Raw genomic sequence first — 24,206 nt, 5'->3', positions numbered from 1 at the left:
GTTTCTGCTGACTTGTCGTGTCTCTTCCAGCAACCCAGATGACCATTTATTTTGAGCCTCCATACATAAATTATAACAAATAAAATAGAACAAATAAAGTTCTCATTGGCCTCTGTTCCTTTGACATTCTGACCAATCCGAGAACTGGCTCGTCATGCCGTAACTCTACTTCCCCACAATGAGTGACCCGTTAAAATACATGCAAGAAGATCAGGCAATGCTGCTTGGCCTGGTATCTGGATTGGCAGATGGCTCTCTTTCTAGCTGAATTTCATATTGTATCTTAATTAGCTGGCTTATTAAATCACAACATAAAAAGGTTCTCAAGGGAAAGAGTGAGTTTAAGGTTGTTTGGTACTTTAAAGGGTCACCCTATCTCGTCCATTACAAGCTTTTTATTTTGTGCGGCCAAACTATTCAGAATCGATTTTACAGTTTTGCCATAACTTTAATAGCTTTAATAAGAGATCAGAATAAAAGACAGAAAACTAAAGGCCGACATCTCCTTTTCTGGGAAACTTAGAAAACTGTTTAACTCCCCCTGTTTTCTGTTAGATTTAAAGTTATTCAGGTTTAATGATACTTACATCATTAGAAAGTGTGTTTTCTTTTTTTATTGAACGAAGCAGAATTTTCTTTTTTAATTTCAGGAAAGGGCACTCTTTAAAAATATTATAGTATACCTGCTTGAAAAATATCAAATATCAGCTCAAAAGAGGTCTCTTTGAATAATTTGATATGAAAGTTTCCTGTTGTACTAAATGTCATGATATAAATCTTAGCAGAAACAGGATGTACATTGCTTATGCTATGCGCTAATTGATTAGCCAGTGTTTTGCTTAACAATGAGTAACAGATTTCCTTTGTATTAATCTAGCCTCTCCTTAGCTTTTCGAACTGTTAACACATTTAAGATCCCCCATTAGAAAGTAATAATTAACTCAAAAAGGACATATATCTGATAGGTGAAGGGGCCCAACATAGTTCTATCTATCAATATATCTATCATCATATATAGTAAGTAAAAGAAGAAGAAGAAGAAAATCACTTTTAACATAAAAAAAACAGGACTCAAAAAGTTTTTATGTACCTCATGACTGATACAACGATAAAATGCGAGCTAAGAAAGGGTATCTAGAAAACTTCTTAATTTTTTATGCCTTTTCTTCTTTTTTATTCATTCCAGAAACTATTACCACTTGAAACTACACCGGCCCTTCTCCGCTCTCCTTTGGAACAAAGTGTTCTGCGAGCGAAAGAACTTGACTTTGGAAAGCCAGAACGGGTGTTAGCTCTCGCTTTGGACCCGCCCGCTCTCAATCGAATTAGAAGCTGTATTCTAAGTCTGAAAGAGGTAATTTTACGACTTGTATAAATAATAAATTAGAAAAACCTTTCTATAAGAGAAGTTTTTCAAAGAAAAGTAAAAAGCTAAACTAGACTAAAGATGACCAGAATTAAAGTCAATTCATTTTTCAAGCTTGATTCTGCCCTAAATCACTGTCAAAAAATAAATAAAACCCAAAACTAATAGAAATTACAATAAATAGCTAAATCAACCTCAAAACAAGCAGAAACCCACACAAAGTGGAGTGTCTGTGCCTTCTAAAGACCAGAACATAATTAATGCTTATTGAGAACAATCTTTATTTTGAGCTTTCTGTTTCATTTTTCAAATAAAAAAAAATAAAAAATCACCATCGTAACCAATATTACTGAAAAAGACAAATGGATGCGGGTTGACTAATTATTATATCCTAACACTCGTCCCTGAAATTATTAATCATTTTAGCTTGAATAAAGTTAAAAAAAGAAAACGTATAAATATTTTTTTTTTAGTATTTGCAAATTGTGTTCTGGTCTTTAAAAGGCTCAGGGGCTATTAGCTCTACTCCTTTTTGTGAGAGCTTCGCTATGAGTTTGATTTAGTTATTTATTGTAATTTCTCTTCGTTTTAGGTCTCATTTATTTGTTGACAGTGATTTATGTTAGTATTACACTTAAAAACTATTTGATTTTAGTTATCCTCATCCTTGTTTTAGTGTAGCTGTTTACTTGTTTTTGGAAAACTTCTTTTGTGGATAATATTTTATTTTAAAGTAACTTCTGTTCGTGTTTACATCTGTCCGTTCCCAAGATATTGCTGGTAGGCCCCTTTGACGAACTGTATGCACAAATTGTGTCTTATTTTAGTTCAACTTCCCATTCAGTATTCCTTGAATTCTCACTCTAAAACCACTAGCTTTAGTAGTATTCTTACTAGTAGTAGTAGCCTTAATTGTAGTTTTAATAGTAGAATTAGCAATTGTGGCAATAACAGTAATAGCAGAGTGCATATAGTGTTTTTTGGTCAATTGATCATCCTCCTCATCATTACATGGAAGTTCCAACTTAATACCTTAAAATGCCCTGAGATGCGCCCTTTTGAAAACCTGAATGTATATAATGTGTTTTGATTTAATTTAACACTTCTCAAAACATCCCCGAAGGCTTCACCACAATATCCTTTACCATTTTGGACACCAAAGTTCAAACGCGCCTCATTTCCCAATAACAGATATTTGGTGTAAACAATAGGCTAATCGTATAATTTGCCGCCCTTGGCCCAAGGATTGTGGGGGGCTGTCATCCATTGAGGCATTGTAATTGGATCTTTCAACTATGCTAAACTAAGTGGCTATCTAAGAATCTAGATGGGATATCTTTGGAGAATATGGAGCAGGAGGGGGGGGGCTGCTTGTCTACCAATCACTTTTAATTGTCAAAAGGGGCACCAGAACTTTAATATAAGATTGAAAAAGCCCCTACAAAGTTTCGATGACAACTCATTCCATACCAAGTCTCTTGGTGAAGAAAAAAATTAAATAATGTATAGAGCCTACTTCACTCTTTATTTAGGCCGTGCTGTTGGACCGCCTATGATATCACATCCCGTATATAGCATAGGTATCGCAGCCTGATTCATTGTTCAAAGTTTATCCATAGAATTGATGCATACTAGTTTTAGCTTGATTTAATATTTAGAAACAGGGGACTAAGTTTCGGTTGGTGAAAAGAAAAGTTGTTTTCTTTGGTATAATAACTTCATTTTCCTTTTATTCGCTGTAAAAAGTAAGGCCATTGAGCATCTTGGTATTTTTGACTTCATTCATATGAAAAACTTTTTCCCAGACTGCCAAATGAATTTCCCCAAAGTCGTGACCTAGCTAGATCTTTTTTTCACACCGAAAACGGACTATTACACTATTGCGGACAATCCCCTTAAACACACAATAATCACGGAGTGAAACTCTATCCCTGGTATACAAATCATTATTATAAAATCTCTGTTGGAATGTGTTGAATTAAGGATCTAAGACTCACTAAATAGCTGTCAGCTCTGATGATTATGAGTGCGAATGTGTCATTTTGGCCAAAATTGAGTTATGTATGTTTTATTGGTAAACTAAGCGCGAGGAATCGAAGGGAGCAGTCAGAATTGTCCTATCGTGTACAGTTACGAATATAAAAAGAGGCCTAAGCCTCTGAGCGGCTTACGTCTCTTTTTTATCAAGCCTTGTTGCAACTCGAATGACATAAGAGCATTATCTTCTGGAGCTATAACATGGGACTGTCATTTGTCTTTTTTTGTCACCAATAAAGGAGACATACGTCATAAAATTGAATAATTTTGAATTCACTTAAAAAAACTTGAATTTAGTTTATACCACGAAAAGAGCATGAAAGGCTGGTTAGAATATGTTCCTTTTATCCCCATTAGCCTCATCCTTCAGTCCTGTTCCTGAGAAGCAAGATCTGAGTCCTCGGGTTTTCTTTTAAAATTATTTTACGTGTAAATTTATATATTTTGTAAAATAACCAGTTCATAATGTAGCTACTTACTAGCTATATTTGTGGCATTTTTGAATCGCCATAGGATAGTACTATTCAAATTTTGGCTCAAAGTGCGGGATTTGGTGGGAAGAAAGCCACCCGGGAAGACAACGTTCAACAATCACAAGCCTGAGAAATAAGATCAGAGTCCGAGGATTTCCTCATAAAATCATTTTATGCCAAAGATGAAAGATCTCTGAAGGTTAATTAGCCGAAAAAATGGGCATATTAATTTAAGTATTTTGAAGGCAACCTGTAAATAAAGCGCTTGTATTTACCAACTGGCTAAGTTTGTGACATTTTAGAATCGTCCTAGAGAATTATTTTAGCTTAAAGTAAGGGGTTGGAGGGAAGGCAGCCACCAAGGAAGACAACGTTCGATAATCCCGCACTTGACAAGAAAGATTGGAGTCCTAATTATTTTTATAAAAAATCATTTTATGTCAGAAAATGAAAAACCATCTGTATAATCAGAAAAACCATCTGTATGGGTTGATCGGCCCCGCACCCCCCCAAAAAAAACATAGACTATTAGTTCAATTATTTTGAAATTTGTTCAGTTAATAAAACATTTATAGTTTTCAGCTGACTATATTTGTAGCATTTTAGAATTACCCTAGGAAAGCACCATTCAAATTTTAGCGCAAAGTGCGGGGGCTAGCTAGAGGAGTGGCAGCCATCGAGGAAGACAAAACTTGACAATCACGTGAAGAAATGTAAATCATCTTCATTGCCTTACATACAGAAACTTCGAGTCCAGGAATACACAGTTTTTAGTCCAAACCATCAAAATAGTTTTCATCATTTGTAAAGAAATTTACAGCTAACCTTTTTTTCAATATGAAATTGCCTCCACATAGGTGCGTCTATGAGAGGCAGTGGATTGGCGTGACGTCCCTTAAATAAAAAAGGGTAAAAACCGGGAGAACAATTCTATTGAACAATTGCAAAAAACGAAAATTTGCATCATCAGTAGCGGCAACATCTTTACTGGTATCTAAAGCAAATGCCATTGCTCAATTGGCTGAAGTAATCCCAAAGACCTGTCAGAAATAAAAATGAAGAGCAAAGACACGCGCGTTTAGAAGACATGCGACACCGAGCATGTGAGCGAGTCATTGAAAGTCACCCTAGACAGCGAGAATCAAAACATGCTAAAATTTAAAATGATAGCGATGATGACAGGATTATGGATTTTGACATGGATAAGGTCATTAATTCCTGCCATACCTTTGAAATTCAAAAGCCTAGACTAGATAAATTGTTGGAAGAAGATGAAGTTTTTGTCCCACCACCTGAGCAATTAAAAGAAACAAAGATTTGGCAATATGCCTTTCATAATGACAAAAGACAAGCTGAGGCAAAAGTTAAAGGTACAGTAAAAAAAAGGTAATTTTACAAAGGCACTTCTTATAATTTAGGGTCCATTTGGACGTCATGACATAAAGAAAAGGCTCAAAGTGTCTACGTTAGAAGATAAGCGACAATGAGAATCCATATATAGAATCCTGCTGCGTCCCGAGTGAGGGGGCCGGCGGCTACAAAACTGGGCATTATTTATAGTGTTTACTAAATAGCTTGTGACTGCAAGTTAATTAAATTGACATCTTAAGTTCATAATCTGTTTAACATCAATCTAGCAAATAAACCTATTTTGGTACACGGTGCTTTTTTCTCTTTTTGTTCGTCACAAATAAATTTAGGTAGGTCACAATCATTTCCTTTGCGGTGTTTTTACGCTTTGAATTTATCTCTTTTTCTATACAGTTTTGACCACCGTGCCAAATTGCAACATCTGTATCATGTAGAAGTAAATATAAGCTGAAATTTCTTCTCGATTTACGTAAAATCTAATCTGCTCTTTACCTCCCTCTCCAAGAAATATCGGTACTTGCGTATTATCCTGAACATACTCAAGAAGTTTGCTTTGTTTGATCTGAGTAAACCGGTTTTTCTTTCGCATTCGCTTATAATAAGCTTATTTTTTTCGTGAACTAAACTACGATGCAGTGTATATTTTAATTAAATATTTAATATGTAGAGGTGGTTAAGTTAAGTATTTAGTATAATAGGTTCTGGGCGGCCTGAATTCCATAATTCCTTGTTACTGTTTCCATAATTCTGTTTCTAAAGTATTACATTTTTATCATATTCTTTTGGTATATTTCGTAATGATTAACCTAACTTCACTTCTCGACTGTGTTCTGGGTAGTACGTAAGTACCGAAATATCAACGTTTCCTTCTTTGCAGTAGTTTTTTTGGTACATTAGTGGTTAACTGATGGTCGTCGGCTGTTTTTTCTTACCACTTTGGTTTTTGTTGTTTTAGCCTTTTCTATAAATTTTCTGTAACCTTTTTGATAAACACTGTTCATTCAGCCGTTGGTTGCAATGGTGCCTCTTGTCACTTAAATCAGTTAACAACTGTTCCTGCATTTTATTTTCGAGAAAAATAACTAACACATATTAAATAAAAACCCAAAATCTATTTAAGACAAATAATAATAAAATTGGTCGGACATAAGCTGTCTTATAATCAATGTAAATTTTAAAACTATATAGAAATAACGATAGAGCCAAACAAAGAACTGAAATTAACATGAACTCGTTAAATTGCAAAATGATACAAGCGACAAGCCATCGCAAGCGGTTCCTATTTGGTTAACGATAATCAAACCATCCCCGAGTTGTCAATCCATTGAAGTAACCAGAGAAACAATAGCAGTATTTATAATGACAGCCCAAATTGCCCTAAGTTTCTCTAGTTGAATGTTTTTTATTTTCTCGAGTGTTTTTTCACTTCTCTGAAATTCACCTGTCAAATGGGACCATTAATAGATCTATGACCTGTGTGTTTGATTTTTGGTATTCTTATTGACGAAAACCTGTCTTACAGATGTCCCGTTGATTTGTTAAGAAGAAAAGATATGCAGGGTCTTCGTGTCTTAAGTAACCTTATACATTTTTTTTTTCCTGTCACTGCTTCCTCCAATCTAATGTTTGTTACTGTCCTGTAGTACTGATTCCAACTTTTTCCTTCTCTTTTAAAACCGTTTTCTAGGGTTTACAATAAAGTTAGGAACCTTATTCGGGAAATCAATCAATCAGGAGTTACCCCTTTACATGATCTTGAATCAATATATACTCTTTCGTGTGCATGTTTTACTTTTTCTGAGCTTAGAGGCTACCTCTTCCGGCCCCTAAGTGTTCTCTGTCTTCTACACCTGATAAAAATAATTGTCATTTTCATAATAAAATAATCACATTAAAATTTCTTTTGCTGCTTCTGCAAGGTCAGAATTCAATCCTGCAACGGCAAGTCAAATTGTGTAGAATGTTTCGCCGGAATTAGTTCGAAGATTCTTTTAGCATAAGATTGTAAAAAAAAAAAAAATGTCATCTTTTTCTTTACTTTTCTCTTTTATGTAGGAATGATTTTAGTCTATTTTTCCTATTTAATTTATTTAATCCATTTAACTTGTATAATTTATTTAAATTTAATTCTTGTTAAGTATATGTTTTCTCTCTATAAGTAAGTGGTTTTTTTTAAACATTAGAAGATATTAAAAGCTTTTTCAACTGAAAGAAAGGAGCAACATTAAAACTTACAACGATCAGAAGTTATTACGTATATGAGGGGGATTGTTCCTTCTCGGCACCTTGCTCTTTACGGTAAAGTTTTTTAGTATTTAAAAAAAAGCTTTTAATTAAAAGAACTTTAATTAACTAAATTTTAATTAACCGAACTTTGTGTTTCAGGAGTCGCTCTTAAAGAATTGGGACAAAACTCAAACTTTAGCATAAAGACCGAGGTGTTGGGGAGGAGCAATCACCCATATAAACATAATAATTTCTGTTCGTTTTAAATTATAATGCTGCTCCTTACTTTCAGTTGTAAAAACTTGTTTTCTTTTATTTAATTTCTGATCAATAATGCCAGGAAATCTGGCTCCACCTCCACGGAAAAATCCCTCCTCCCCACGGATATATTCTTTAGAAAATCAATCCTGGTTAAAATTGACCCTGGTTTAATACCATTAGTATCTAAACGTGTAAAATTGAGTCGGCAAAGGGAAAGCAAGACATAATAAGAATTTTGTATAGTAATTATGGCAAATTCCCCCAGCGTAAAATTTTCCCTGAAAAATTCACCACCTGGAAGCTTCCCTCCCCATAAAAAGTTCTCCCTGATGAAAATCCCCCAGCAGAAAATCCTCCCCCTGGAAAAATTTATGCATACTTCCCTATAACAAATACTAGATGTAAAGAACGGGTAAGTTTTATAACTTTAAAACCTTTCTCCACGGCCTGTGGGGGTCATGGTATCTCCAAAGGCATTGCTACCAGGCCTTTCAACTATGCTTAACAAAATAGCTGTTTCAAAATTTTGATCGAACGATTTTGAGAGAAAAGGGGTGTGGGAGGGGCCTAGTTGTCCTCCAGTCTTTTTGGTTACTTTAAAAGAGCACTAGAGCTTTTAATTTACATACGAAAAAAGTCCTCTTACGGTGTTCTAGGACCATTGGGTCGACACGATCACCCCTGGGAAAAAAAAACAAACAAAAAATAAACAAATAAAAACAAAAACACATCCCTGATCTTTCTTCGGGCAAAAAAAATACAAAATTTCGTCCTCTTTTTTCAAAAATCACGCATTTTTTTTAAGGCTCGTATCCTTTAATCGGTAGGATTAAAATTAATGAAACTTATATAGCTGAAATCAGCATAATAAGGCGATTCTTTTGATATATCTATTGATATCAAAATTCTGTTTAGGCTTTTGATTACTATTGAGCCGGGTCGCTTCTTACTTACAGTTCGTTACCACGAACTGTTTGATAATAAATCCCTGACATTTGTGGGAGAGCCCTAGTATATGAATTGAGAGAAGTGAAATTGATCTTTAAATATAAACGAATATATATCTTGCTTAAGCTGTTAGAATTTAAAGTCAAGCTGGTTAGCCTATGCTCGTAAACCAAACCATTCAGAAGAAAAGTTCCTCATTAGCTCATGTAGAAAAAGATGACTTAAAACTTACTTCGTCTAATAAAAAAAAGAGAAGAAAATCGATTGTAATTTGTAGCTATTACTATTTTATTGTGCTCTTGTTTAACGATTAATTAACTTCGAAACTATATGTTATCTAGGTTGGAGCTATGCTGTTGACTGTAAATGGCGAAATTGACCCTGATGACGGTGACCTGACAATAATTGGCAAAATTATGAGCTGTCTTCCTCTGGATATACGTCTATCGAAGCTCATTGTTCTTGGATATGTCTTCAATGTTCTAGAGGAATGTATTATTATGGGTAAGCTAATTAATTAAAGTCATTTATAATTAACTAGAATGAATTAATTCAAAAAACGACGTTCAGGTCGCGTAGCGCTTTTATAACTTTTGAACTGAAAAAATCCAAGAACTATTGATTCTTTACGACTTTCATCGAACAATTCTATAAGTAAAATGACTGCAAACTGAATAAGTAAATACTGTGAAGCAAGGCCGTATCCAGGGGGGCGTGGTAGGGTGTTTGAGCCTCCCCCCTGAAAGTTTGCCCGACAAAGTTTTTATGCGTTTTTTGAAGTTTTTGTTGTAACCCAACCCTCCACCCCCCGAAACAAGTCCCTGCTGCCCTGCTGTGAGGTATTAAGTTTTTCAATACTATGCATTAAATAATGTACATAGACATGAATTATAGTGTTAGTTAAAAAAATTCCAATTAAGAAATTATCGATTTTTAAATGAATTAACTTAATTAGTTTAATCAAAAATAATTATTCAAAATAGTTAAATTTAGAAAAAAAACCTTCAGGTTATCACTGAATAGCAGATTTACAACTTTGAGACAAGGCAAAACCCAGAACTCTTGATTCTTGGTTTGAATGAATAAGTAAGTACTGGGAGGTACTGGGAGTACATATAAATAAATTGTAACGTTTACTACAAATTCTTAAACATTAAATTATCTATTTTCAAATTCGTTAACTAAATTAATTCATTAATTTCGTTAAATATATTTAATCAGAATTGTTAAATAAAAGAGAAGTTCAGGTTATTGAATAGGGATTCAGATTATGAACTTATACCTCTGGAATAGGGCAAAGCCAAGAACTCTTGACTCTTGGCTTGATCCTTGGAGTAACATCACTATTAACTGAATAAATAAATACTTTGTGGCATTAAACTACTAAATAAGTTAGTAAATACGAAACATTTAATATTCTACATATGCATAAATTGTAATGTTTTATTTTAAAAAATTTAAGTAAGATATTATATATGTTTGCAATTAATTAATGCAATTTATTAAAATAACTAAAATCAATTATTCAAAACAGTTAAATTAGGCTATCACTGGATAGCAACTTTAGAACTAGTGGTCCTATAAATAAATGACTATTGATTGAATAAGTAAACACTTTAGGTGTTAAATTACTAAATAAATTTTTAAACACTAAATTTTAAGTAACCTACATATAAATGCATTGTAATATTTTATTAAAAAGTTTTAAATCTTCGAAGTTATAGACACAGCTCTTAGATTATTAAATTAACTAAGAAAGAAATACAGAACCATGATAAAGAAAAAGTAAATGAATGGTTAATTGATTTCAGCTTGTGGTCTTTCTGGGAAGGGTATTTTTCAGAACTCGTAGAAACGGAAAGTAGAGACATTTTGCAAAAATATATATTCTTTTTTTCTCTTTTCTTCGCCGTTAGTAGGCCACTGAAACATCTAGGGAGATGTTAAGGGTTAATTTGAAAACTAATTTTTATGTCTAGGTGTTTTTTGTAAGTTACAAACAATAATATTAGAATAATAAATTAACTATTAAAAACACAAAACCAAGATAAATAAAAAGCAAATTAATATGGTTTTTCCGGGAAAGTATTTCCCAGAACTCGTACAAATGGAAAGTGGAGACATATTGCAAAGACATGTATTATTCTTTTCTCTTTTATTTGCCGCTAGCGGGGCACTGAAATGCTATATATATAGATGATTAAGGGCTAAATTTAAAGCTAATTTTTAGGTCTACGTATTTTTGTAAGTAACAAAAGATAATATCAAGATAATGAATTACTTATCAGAAAACACAGAAACTGGATAAATTACAAGCAAATTAATGATGTACTAATTTCGGCTTGAGGCCTCTCTGGGAGAAGTATATTCCAGAACTCGTATCAGTGGAAAGTAGAGACATATTGGAAAATATGTGTTGTTTGTTTTTTTTTTTTTTCGCCGCTAGTGGGGCACTGAAACATCATTGAGATTTGAAAGCTAATTTTTATATCTACATGCTTTTTGTAAGTAACAAAAGATAATGTTAAAATAAAAAATTAACTATGTAAAAAGAACACTACACCAAGATAAAGAAAGGGCGAATTAATTATGTATTGATTTCAGCTTGTGGTCTTTCTGGGAAAAGTATTTTCCGGAATTCGTACAAATGGAAAGTAGAGACGTATTGCAAAAAGACGGAATGGGATGCTGGAGCATTTAGTGATGTTATTGCTCTTATGAACGCATACAGAGTAAGTTTCCCTTTATTAACGGTTTTATTAAAGTCTTCTGTTAAGACTGAACGCTTAGAGCAAGTTTCCTTTCTAAAAACGCTTTTATTCAACTTCATCTCTTTAGACTTCTTCTCCCTCTTCCTTTAACTTCTTCTCCCTCTTCCTTTAACTTCTTCTCCTTCTATTTTGCTTCTGTATCTTATAAAGGCATACTGACTAATTTTCTTTTTTAAACGCTTTTATTTAACTTTTTCTACTTAGTTGAAGTTTTTTCACTTTTGTTTGACTTTTTTCTTCTTTTAGCTTCCGCTTCTTCTATTTAACTTCTTTGTCTTATAAACGTATAATCTTCGTTCACTTTTGTTTGACTTCGTCTTTTTCTTCTTTTAGCTTCCGCTTCTTCTGTTGAACTTCTTTGTCTTATAAACGCATACAAATTAACTTTTGTTTTTTAAACACTTTTATTTCACTTTTTTTTAGTTAGCTGTTAGGCTTAGCTGTGTGTTGTATATAGCTGTTTAGGTCAAAGATATATTCAAACATGCTATGCATGTTTACAGCTATTACATAGCTGCTGCTTTAGTGTGTTCTGAGATCACGCTGGCATGATGTGTAACAAAACCTTTTGAAGTGAACTATATTGAATCAGACAAATGACCAAGAAAAAGAAGCAAATGAAAGCCCAGGTCAAATAATCCAGTTTTAAAATGAGAATTATTGCGAATTGAATCTCTTTTTATTAATTATCCTAAATAGTGTGTATAAAAATATCCCCAGTGTATCTATTTAAATTAAGGTATCTCTGTGTGTACCTTTTAATTCTTAATTTCAATTGCTTTCCTTAAAAGATTTTAGTAAACCATCAGTATTTAATCTAAATCAATAGCTAATCTTTTGTAATAACAAGAGAAACATTTCAGGCCCAATACTGTGTTTGAATGGTCTTTCACTTGCTTTTTTTCAGCCACTTTTCTGGTTCGGTAAAGTTCATTTCAAAGGGCTAGTGTTTTTCTTCTGAAAATACCTTCTTCTTTTTTCTCCTCTTTTTTTGAACGCCCAATATATCTGTCTTGTTTCTTACGATTTACTCACTGCCCGAAAATCGTGTACGAGATATTGCCTGAATGCCTGAACGAGATATACGAGAATAGGTTGCAAAATTTGCTAAAGATGCATGGAGGCCCATAGAGTTTCCCCTTTATAATATCAAACGCCAGGAAGTCGTAATCTGGTGAGACCCAGAAATACACTGCACCGGACCTACCGGAGAGAAATATGCAGCCTGCATATTTCTATTCAAGTAGAGCGGGAGACTTTACTCCAGAACCAAGCCTGGGGACTATCGTTTGCTCCTCCTTAATGCCTGGCTTGCCTCTAGATAAACAGTTGGGCCCAAGGTCTCTACTTTTAGGTCCCATGGATTGGATCATTCGCATTTTTTACCATGTATTCACACAGCTGTCTTCTTGACCGAAAGTTATGTTTTTGTGCAAAAAACGGTTCTAATTTCGTGTTTTACTGACACAGCACTTAGTAAATCTGTTCAGTATAGCACACATTTTTTTATGCTCTGACGAAAAAGTTGTCTCCTCGTGTTTTTTGGGTTGATTAGTTTTCTCTTATGTCTGTAAAACACAACATGAAAATCGATTTAATATTTTGCTTCTTTTTTTCCTTTTATTTGTTAGTTTTTTTCGCTTCAAGATGGTTCATTGGCCGTCCTAAAATAAATTAAATTAGCCGTTCTAAGTCACTTCCGTAAAAAAAAAAAAAAAACTGAAGAGGCTTAAAAAATAAATTCAGCTATTAGTCATCGGTTGACTATTGCTCATGCTTCGATAATTGGCTTTTCTTCAAGAGTAAATGCGAAATGTTATTCGACCCCTTCCTCTCAAACCCTGTAAATGGTTGCCTTTCCTTGGAGTGTCATTTGCGTTCTATTGAAAACCACATGTTTTTTGAAAAAAAAAACAACAGATCAATGCGTATCCGTGATAAAAAAGCAACGACAAAATTTTATGTTTGTTTAGATAGGTGCTCTCTCTGATATGCTGAATCTAATGACATAATGCTCATCAAGACCAATTGCCTTTTTGGTTCTCAAAAATAGGCAAATTTACTCAGGCTAAAAACTTTGGGCTGGTAGCATTTAACTTGATGAATTTTACGTATCTAGTATTACTATAAAAATCAATTTTTTTAATGCGTATATAATGATCAAAACTTCTTGTTGGAGCTCTGGTTACTGTTGAAACGAGCCACTTCTTACCTGCAGTTCATTACCCTGAATGTTTGATAACCATGAGGTTCAGAGTGTAAGTTTGAGTGTAAGGAGAGTGACAGCTTCCAATAAAGGTAGAATATAACAAAATGACTTAATAAAAGAGAGGGTCTCTGGAAAATGAAGCACAAAATAAATACTTCTACAGCTGTTGTCCGTCAGAAGACAATTTTTTTTCACTTTAGTGTCGCCTATAATGTCTTAACAATGTGGATTGTGTAATAACCACAAGAGGTAATCTTTGTCCAAGGTAGCCTACTGTTTCTTAGCTAGGTATAGTAACAGCAAAAGAATAATAACAATGGATTTCTCATTCAATGTTATTTCCAAATGAAATTAGTCACTACTTGTCTCCCCCTACATCCTCGATATATCTCTAGGCTGTGTATAAAACTTAGCTGAACTTTTGGCTTGGATTAGTTTTGAACTTGTTCCTCATCTGCACTTAATTCAATAACTCCAGATAGTGCCAATTAAAAAAAAAAAGGAAAAAAAAAGTAAGTTTTGTATATAGCATGGATTATAGCCAGGTAGTACTGGCTGGGACATAACTGTGAAGATAGCAACTATTATATTTTGAAAAAGTGTTATTGAATGGGGGAATCAAAGGATACTACTCTTTTGTAGTTGTTATAGAAAGTTCAGAAAAGGGTTTACACCAAGATTGACAATTGACAACGAGAGCATATACTTTTGGTCTGGGAGAACTTGGCATGTGATGGTTGGTGAGAAATTGTCATATTTCGTTGATATTTTGAGTGACCTTGATGAAACAACCTAATTATGGTGTTATTCTTTATTTTCATAAGTGATTTAGCCAGTTTTCGTCAAAGGTTAGTACTACGGTATCTCCACAAAGGGGCACTTATCAAAGCGCATGCTGATCTTGTAAATAGTATAGTTGCGTTGTTTTTACTACCTTACTAGGGCAACCACGGTGACCATGATTACCCCATTCTTGCTCTAATTTTTGCTCAAAAGTGTTAAAATTTTCGGTTATTTTGGACTAAACTTCGTTTCTTACTAGTTTGTATCAATCGCTGCAACATAAGTATGTATTAGAAACAGGAAAAGCATCTAGTAGCTCATCATAGTAAAGAAAGAACCATGTTGTCACCTCTTTACTCAAGGTGCTCGCTAAAGTAACAAATATGACATAATTCCCAATATGACATCTTCTTGTAATTGAAGATCCATTTTTTATCCAAAATTACGCTTCATTTTTAATTTTATGTTTTTTTGTTTACATAAAGCACGTAGATATGGCATTTTCCTTCTGAATGAATTGTTTAACGCCTCTCTTAAGGTTTTAGCGCCTCACTAGTGGCGACAAAAAAAGAGAATAAAAAAGAGACACATCATTCCTTCCAATTGATTTTCCATGTTGTTCAAAATCTGGGAATGAAGATTCGTCTAAGTGGGGCTTTCGGTTATGTGGATTCTAATGGTTCAGTTTTCGTTTAGATCCGACACCATTTTGTTGGGTTTTAGGCTATCTTTCGAAATTCTCATAAATTTATTTTGCCATAAACTTCTGCCATTAATACTAACGAAAAGAATAGTTGCCACTCTTAAATCAGCTTCAAATGGTCATTCTTCCACACTTGACAAGATTTTTTAAAAAGACATTTTAATTTTTTTTTTTAGTAAGAGCTGGGGGTTCGTTCTTTACTAGATTGCCCATAAGGGGGAGGGGACATGGTTTCAAATCTAGTAAAGTTGGTGTTGTTTGAACAATCGATGTGTATCACCCACTACACCTATAGATATGTCATAGTTCTTTCAATTAAATAGGAATGGGAGGTTCGTACAGCTGCCAATGAATGGGAACGATCTGGAGGTATGGACCGTGAAGCCAAGTTCTGCCATGAGAACTATCTTGAGAAGAAGCAGTTGGTGGAAATGAAAAACCAGATATTTGATGTAAAGAAAAGATTGGAGCAATTCAATCTTCAACCAGGGAGAATGCCGTCTGATTACATTTGGCCTTCAGACCATGAAAAAACTTTAGTAATGAAGGTATGTTTGTTCCCTTTTTTCACTCTCTGAAAAGTGAATTGTTGTTATTGTTTGGTTCTAAAAACAGTTTTTTCAACCAAGGATTCCCAGAACACAAGGACTCAAGTTCCCCGAGTTTTAATGAAATAAAGTGATACTCAGACTATTTTTAAGCTCCTCCTACCCCAAAAAACAGAAATGCGCATATAGTTACATGCTTTCTTGCTATTTCATAGAAAAAAGGATTTTTTTTTTCATAGTGGCTGTCTTTCCTTTTCCCCCTTCTGAATTTAAATCCTGGGTATTAGCTCAAACTGTATTGAAGATAAGTATTCAAACTGTTTTTGAAGATAAGTATATGTAATCACTGACCGTTCCTTGTCTTATAGAATTCTGTTGTATCTGGAGAATTTGGTCTTGCGTTAAGAATCGAACTTGGAACTCGACTCTGCCCCAAAGGTTGTGGGGGTTTGTGTCATCCCGAAGGCATAATTATTGGATTATGAATCCAATTATTATGAATATTTTTTTTTAAAATTTTGATCGGATATCTGTGTGGGGGGAGGGGCAGCTGAAATAGTATGGTAGGGATGTGGTTTCCCTTCGATCACTTGACTTTTAAGAGAGCATTCTAACTAAATTTTCTGCGGTAACGTTTAATGCGAAATGGCTAAGAAAAAATAAATAGACGCCGAACCCATGTCGTTCTGTACTCAGGCAGCGCAATAGCGCTGTTTGGAAGGTCTTGTCACCAACAAGAAAATGTTGGTGACAACCGAAGGTACTATGATCTATAATTAATAGAAACGTGTTGTATATTATAAGGTAATATTTTCATTGTTTTCGTGTTTTCTTTTGGTTGTTTATTTTCATTGTTTTCGTGTTTTCTTTTAGTTGTTTATTTCACGTTGTTTATATTAGTTGTTTATTTAGTAGTTATATCTCTTTTATTTGTTTATACCATACCCTGATATAGTGCTATATCGGGGACAATCAGGGTAGTGGTATTTTTCCAAATAGGAATATGCTATTTGGAATAAATGATGGAACTACTGGTGCTGCTCTTATTGTTCCTTTTAGAAGAGCCTTAATTCTACCATGTTGCCTTTTTTCCCCAGAGAAGGGGATTTCCGTGCTTGCGACTCTTGAAAAAAAAAAAAAATTAAAAATGAAGGTTCAAATCAAGAGCTGCTTATTGTTATGCTGCATGTTATATGCTAGTCACGACAGCAGAATTATCTAATGCATTGGGTTCAGGTCACAGTCTAGTTCTCTTGATATGGGTACGAATCTCATTCCTAATGAAATTTTACATCATTTTAAATGTTGTTATGTTCTACAAGAGTTAACTTTTATTTTTTAAGAGCCAATGTTTTGTTGTTTTAGATTTGCCTCCTACACACGCTTTTATGTTCTAATGTCGCAGTTGGATGACAGAACTAAAAAATGAATCAATTCTAGGAAGTGAAGAAATGTTATAGATTATACAACATTTCTTTACCCTCATCATTAAAACGTAAAGCCACGTAAACTGAAAATCTATAATTTACCAGCCACTGAATTGGGTAGTTGATTTATCGTAACTATTCTAGTGTTTGAGACCAATGGCCAATAAACAGATTTACTATTTTAGTAGACTATTGTGAATTAGTCTCATTTATTTTGCAATTGTCTGTAATTCAGTTCTAATATAAAATTATACGTTTTACTGTGAAGTTTGATGTTAGGTACGAAATGACACTGAAATTGTCGTTTTTCTTTAATGTACGGAAACCCTAGGAGATCAGAAAAAATAACATACTAAAACTAAGCAGGGAACATAAACTTTAATTGAGGGAAAGTCAGTAAATAAAAATACATTTCTGAACAAGCTTTGCCTTTCAAAGACCTATCTGTCTTGACTTTACTCTGATTAGCCATGGCTTAACCAAGCATATATCATAACTGACTTACAGGACTTTGCAGTGCGCTTATGAAAAACATATGCTGTTATCCATAAATATGAGTCCATTTTTATGTGATTCGTAATAATAAGCGTAATTACAAAGTTTTACTAGTTCTGATTGTAAATCGTTGTTTGTTTTTTTCAGATTGCGTTAGCTGGAGCATTTTACCCGTTTTATTTTCTTGGAGGAAACGGTCAGGATGAGCAAATTTGGGAAGATGCTCGAAAAGAACTCGATGGAAGGGATCCTTTGACATCCGTCCTGTTTTCGGTAATATTGTCATTGCTAATACCATGACATACTGTTTCCCATATTTTCCCGCAGAAAACGTTTAGGGCTGAAGAAATCATTTCCTTAAGATCGATCAGAATCCCCCCACCCCTCCTCAAGAATATATTAGAAGATGCTTAAATTATAAGCAACAGGCATTAGAAAATTTTTGAGCAACAGGCTTATCATTTCATGAAAATGTGTCAAAACTGATGGGAATTCCAGCTTTATTCTGTGAAACTCTGTTTCCACAAACTAGTACAAAATGAGTGAACCCATAAATGGATAAAGAAACTAGACTCACATAAACTTTAAGCTCATATGAATATCGCATGATAATCACTGTGAGGTTTGAATTGCCGATTACTCTTATATAAACTAATTTTGTAAACTAATTATTCTTTCATAAGCTACTTTTTGCCTTTTTATAGCATAGTGATTCGAACTGAGCCTCACAATCAAGGTTATCGTTCTTCAGTCCTGCGTGCGGCAAAGAATCTCTTTGTTTGTAGTGGTGAATTGGCTGGATCGTTGTCTTCGGTTTTCCAGCTGTGTTTTTCCTCTGACACCTTTCCTCTGAAAATTTGCCCATGGCATTCTTATACCTAAACCAGAAGCTGATCCAGTGAGCGTGGGCTAATATAGGTCTGTCAGCTTCTGCTCCTGCATTGGGAAAGTTCACGAAAAGGAACTTCTCGAAAGTAAACTTTTGTTAGTTTTTCTAATTCAACCTAAACATGTAAAGAGAACTGATTACTTAATTTGTTTTACGATGAAGAATAAAAGGTTAAAAAGAAATTTAAATTAGAAGGGGTGCATATCCCACTCTCCTCCTCCAAATGGCAGGCCTGAGAACCCTAAGGTTTTTGGATCAACTTCAAAATTGTCAAATACTATCTCTTCTCTCCCGCCTGATAGGTGGTGGGTTGCCTTTTGTTTCTTGTTTAGTCTTCATTTGTTGTATAGATGTAGTATTTATCCATTTTAAATACGTCATTAGTAGAATTGCAATATCGAAGAACTGTTTTGATTTTTGGCAGCCAAGATAGGCATCGGTAAATCTTCATTTTATTTCCTGATTCGACTGTTTGAATCTTGAACATGAAACTATTTATTTTTCGCACTAGAATTTGCTCGATTTTTCCTTTTCTTAAATTAAACTATTTGAAATAGATATAGTTCCATAAAACCACAGTATTAAAAAGTATAAAGAAAAAATGTCTGACAGTAAAGCAGCTGATACATGTAGATCAGTGTATTTTACGTATTTAGAATTTAAATTGTATGTATTGGAATATGCATTTACTATTTGTTTTTTTATTTACTATTTATTGCATTTTTATAGAACATTTTTTTTTTTTTTTAATTAATTTAGTTAAATTTCTGTAATATTTATTGCTTAATTATATATATTACCTATATTTATTATATCTATTAGCATTTGCATTTAGAAAATTATATCTTGTAACTAGCACAAGTTTAGCACAGCCATTTAGCTCTTCTCAATCATGAAAGGTTGATCATATTTTGTTCTAGATTATTTTTGGAAGTCCTCCTGCCAAAAGCTGTAAGATCTTTCTGTTGATTGTACCTTTTGTTTGATTGTTTCTAAAAGGAAGTTTGGAGACCACCTATGGTTCAATTTTCAATTTTTCAATGTAAAATTGTTTTTACTGTTTTAACATACTTTGAATATTATAAAACATTATTACTTATGATACGATAATTTTTTAATATAATATTAAACGTCATACAGATTTTTTTATGTTTTCATTATATTACTGTGTTATGAATTAATTATAACAGTATTTGTAATAATTTATTGTATTGTCTTGAAGAGACTTACCAAAACTGTTATCAATCTTTTTTCTAACTCGAATTTGCTTTTACTAAAAATTTTGCAATTAAACACTTGAGACTCTTTGTTATTTATCGCTTTCATGATAATTCCTAGAGCGGGTAACTTTTTTGACACCAAGTTGAATTTTAAAAACTTAGCAGAACAACCACTTCCACTTAGTTTTCAGTTCACTTAGGAATACTATTAACAACACTTTACTGGCTCTGCTATACTACAATAACATCAATACTATCATCAGAACTTTCTCTTCTTTTCCTCACAAAACGTAATCTGTCACGGCTGGAAAAAATCAAAATGAAGGAAAAAGAGAATTTGATGTTTAAGTATTAAAATAGTTAAACATGGGTTAATATGCAGGTAATCAAGGTACATAGTGGCTGATAGATTAGAAATTAACTATTACATTGTACTATCGCTTTTTTAATGAGTGGTATGATTGAAAGGGCACAAAGGATCAACATTATAAATAACTATGTCAATAGAATGACAAATATGTCAACTGACGGGTTATCATTGGAAAATAACCCTTCAACATCTACAAATATGTCAAATAGTTTCTGATTTCTTGGTGTTACAGTTTCTGATTGCATTTTGTCAATATTTGACATAACTGACGTAATAACCTGAAAGATTGTATAAAGAAAGGGATGAGCTGTCCGTTTGCCTCCCTGGAGCCATATCAGGTCTGTTCATACCAAGTAAAAACTATTTTTCGCCTTCCTGAAGTTTTCTTATTATGTTTATTCATACCAAGTAAAAGCTATTTTTTTGCCTCCCTGGAGCCATCTTACGTCCATTCATACCAAGTAAAACTGTTTTTGCTTCCCTGGAACCATCTCACGTGTATTCATACCATGTAAAACTATTTTCCGCCTCCTTGGAGCCATCTAACGTCTATTTATACTAGATAAAAAATAATTTTTGCCTCCCTGAAGCTATCTTAGGTCTATTCATATCGAGTAAAAACTATTTTTTGCCTTCCTGGAGCCGTCTCAGGCCTATAAAAAACCTAGTAAAACTATTATACAAGCTATACGCTAAAGAATATCTTTTCCATTTTTTCTAATGTAAAATATACATTTAAATAGTCATCACAGATTGCATCATCCTGCCAAAAGCTATATTTTAGCTCTAAACAAAGGGGGTGGAGGAGAAGCGTGCGCAGCTGTGTCGCCCTTGAACGGCATACTGTTGTGGTAAGTTGTTAGTTGTTGCAGTAGCAATGACAATGCAAATAATAAAAAATACAACTGGTTGTATTGTTCTTTTTTCAGGGTTTTCCCATTGACCAGAGTAAATATGGGGATCTTTACATTCAAAAGATTCATGATATGCTTAGAACAACGCGTCTACTGAATTCCAGTGAAGGCAGTGTCCAAAAAGTGGATGTTCATTTCAGCAAAGGCTCATCTAAGTATGTAGTTTTATATATCTTTTCAATTTGTATCTCCTTTTTTTGGTAAATGAAGGACTTGAATATCGTTTAAAAGTTGAAAAAAAAATATATTCCTTGTCCAGCCAAACTTATGGTGTTGGGGCTTTTATTGCTGGTTTTATTTTTGGTTTTCTAATTTCTAATGGTAAGTTGAATTTTATCTTTATTTTACTTTTTTGTCTTACTGAGGATGGTAATTAGATATACAGCCGAAGTATTCAGTTAGTTTATTTTCAGCTATGCACTGTCTTAGAAAAATAAAACTGTAAAAACATTTGCCAAGCTTGGACGTGTAAAGAAAAAGAAATGATTCGTTAGTTCAGTATTCGTATTGTACCTTTACCTTGTAATACCATAAGCTTACCTTTAAGCTAACTTTAAGCTTACCTTTATAATAACATACCTTTAGTTTATACATGTAGCTTAGCTTATACCTTTCCAATTAATGGTTCTACCCATTCTTGAAAAACTTTATTATCTTTTAGTGGACCTGCTTACTTGTTTCTTGTGTCCGTTTCATCGGTTTTTTCTTATTGCTCCTTTTTCTCTAGTCTTTCCTCCCACCAGTTTAATTTTTATTTCTCGTTATCGTTATTTGTTGTTGATGTTTGCATTTTCTCTTTTTTGTTTGTGTCTATACGTTTAAGTGCATTAAACGCTTAGTGATGAGGCATTAAGCTGGATTTTAAGCTACTAAAAGCACTCAGCTTAATAATTTTTGCTATCATCACTAATTTAAAAAATTAATTTATCATCCGCCATTTTAAAAAAAGTAATTTTCGTAAACTTCCGTCGTCAAACCCCAGCGTCCAGGTTAAAAACCGACATAGATTACGTTGAGCTTTTATTTTATTTTTTGCTCAGGCTCTATTTCAAGCTACTTATAATAATAAGAGAAAAAAAAAATCCTGGGTTAAGGAAAGTTGAAAATGAATCGTTAAATTAGGCGAAGTTACTCCATATTTAGTCAATCCTATTTAGTCAATCATATTTTGTCAATCCTATTTAGTCAATCATATTTAGTCAATCATATTTAGTCAATCAATAGCTTTGGTCTCAGTGATGGCAAATAACGAATTTATTCAAGATGATGTACTGAAAGAGTATTCTTACTGAATGTAGCTGGGTTGTTTCGTTACACTTTGCTTTTTTTGTAAATATTTCACAGGACAATCAAGTATAAAACAGAAATTACGAAATCTCTTGAAAATTTCCTGTTTCCTTTCAATGCTGGGATAAGAAATTGAATTCTGAAGTTAAAAAAGAGAATGAAAATTGTTATTTTTGTTGTCAAGAGAACGGACTAACGATCAAAAGCTCTTTAATAAAAGTATGTAAAACGATTAAAATAACAGAGATGACAATCAAAGCCTAAACTGTATTTATTTATTCTTTATTTCAGGTTTGTAGTAGATTTCCAGCATTTGGTTTCCAATGGAGGTAATTTTGATGTGCATCCACTGGTTAGAAAGGCTGTTAAAATGGGGAAGCTCAGGATACCATTTCAGTTGGAAGTGAAAACGTAAGCATTTTCTTTTTATCCTGTATTGTCTTTCCTTCTTTTCCTTTAACTCCGCTCCCTTTTACCCAAGAATTTCAATTGGACATGAAAACGTAAGCACATTCTTTTTTTTCTATTGTCTTTCTTTTCCTTTAACTCTGCTCCTTTTATACAAGGAAACTATGAAAGTGTAACAAAGTATATAAGTCTGTGGTATTAATTAGATTTTCCTTGCAGCGCCCAAAACTTTTTTTGATTAAAGAAACTAAAAACTTTTACTTATCGAAGGGTCACCCACTTTCTAAGATCTGGTGTACATTTCGAAGCGGCACTTATACCGCACATTAGCGCTACGCGCGGCAGTGCTTGACACAGTTAAGCCAAGCTTGAAAAACTTTTGCCAGGCTTGGCATGTGCCACCTGCTGTACGTGATTTATGAATGTCATTGGCCCCTCGTTACTTATTTCGTAATAAATTAAAAACTTCACATATTGCCGAGTTAAGATTTTGGTTGTGTTTTAAGCTCAGACCAATCAGCAGCATCCTTTTTTCGAAAGATAACTTATTTTAATTTTGGTGTTAAATATTTTCTCAGGTGAAAATGCTCTATTTTTAAAGGTGCTTATGTTGCATATCAAACTGAAGATTATTTGAAGTATAATTTTACATATTTTTTATGTCTCCATCTTAATTAGCAGCTGAGACATTCTCAAAATCTGTTATCTTTTACAGATTTAACATTCTTGTAAATAAAAAAAATATTTGACAAAAAATATGAAACTTTGCAAATAAACCTACTTTATAAGACAAGGTAAATGTACAAGATATCATACAGCTCTGGAAGTCTGGTGTGTGAGATGTGCTTATGTGATGTAGATTAATCCCACGCAAATTCCTCAATGATTATTTTTTAACGGAACGTGTTGCAACAAAATTGAAGTTTGCTTTTACTTAGTGTGACTTCCTAGATGCTGCAGTAGCTATCTATTTTAAATAGTAATTTGAATTAACTCGGTTGAAAAACAAACAAATTTGCTTCCAGGGGTGTCATGACTCGTAAATTCCCTGCGGCATGGGTCCTTAATTATCAAAAATAGCTAGTTAAAAAGAGATTTCATAAATACATTTTACTAGAAAGAAAGGTGCGTCATGTAAACCGTCGAAATATTTTTTTTCTTCAAACAATTACAGATCCCAAAGTAAGACCCCGGTATTTGCCCTCCTCCTCTTAGATATGGACTGTACCTTTGTGGGCTTATGATTGTTTGGTGGATCATCTAGGGAAGTGTTTGTTAACGATTAGATGACTATCATAAATCCAGATATGATAAGTCAATATTTTGCTTTGGTCATTATTACGAATATGGGACTAAAATTGCGAACTTAACAAAAAAAATTACAGCCTCGTGGGTGAGGACCAAATTTGTTTTCCCTTAGGTTGACTTCCTAGATGCTGCGATACCAATCTTGGTTTTCTGCTTGTTATTATATTGTTCAGCAGAGCTCGGATCACTCGT

At 33.5% G+C, this 24,206-nt stretch overlaps 1 protein-coding gene across 1 annotated transcript in view; it reads left to right on the top strand.

The window, feature by feature from the left end:
• LOC136043789 (probable ATP-dependent RNA helicase spindle-E) overlaps positions 1 to 24,206 on the top strand; it is a 129,743-nt gene that overhangs the window by 59,752 nt on the left and 45,785 nt on the right. The window contains exons 9-15 of the mRNA XM_065728706.1: positions 1,187 to 1,354; positions 9,024 to 9,186; positions 11,287 to 11,414; positions 15,472 to 15,696; positions 17,766 to 17,891; positions 21,027 to 21,166; positions 22,590 to 22,709. Of these exons, the coding sequence (XP_065584778.1) occupies positions 1,187 to 1,354; positions 9,024 to 9,186; positions 11,287 to 11,414; positions 15,472 to 15,696; positions 17,766 to 17,891; positions 21,027 to 21,166; positions 22,590 to 22,709 (1,070 nt within the window). The remainder of the gene's footprint in view (positions 1 to 1,186; positions 1,355 to 9,023; positions 9,187 to 11,286; positions 11,415 to 15,471; positions 15,697 to 17,765; positions 17,892 to 21,026; positions 21,167 to 22,589; positions 22,710 to 24,206) is intronic.

Source organism: Artemia franciscana, chromosome 2 (genome assembly GCF_032884065.1).
Source record: "Artemia franciscana chromosome 2, ASM3288406v1, whole genome shotgun sequence".
NCBI lineage: Eukaryota > Metazoa > Arthropoda > Branchiopoda > Anostraca > Artemiidae > Artemia > Artemia franciscana.
Note: the sequence above shows the minus strand (reverse complement) of the source record. Positions and strands in the feature narration are given on the sequence as shown.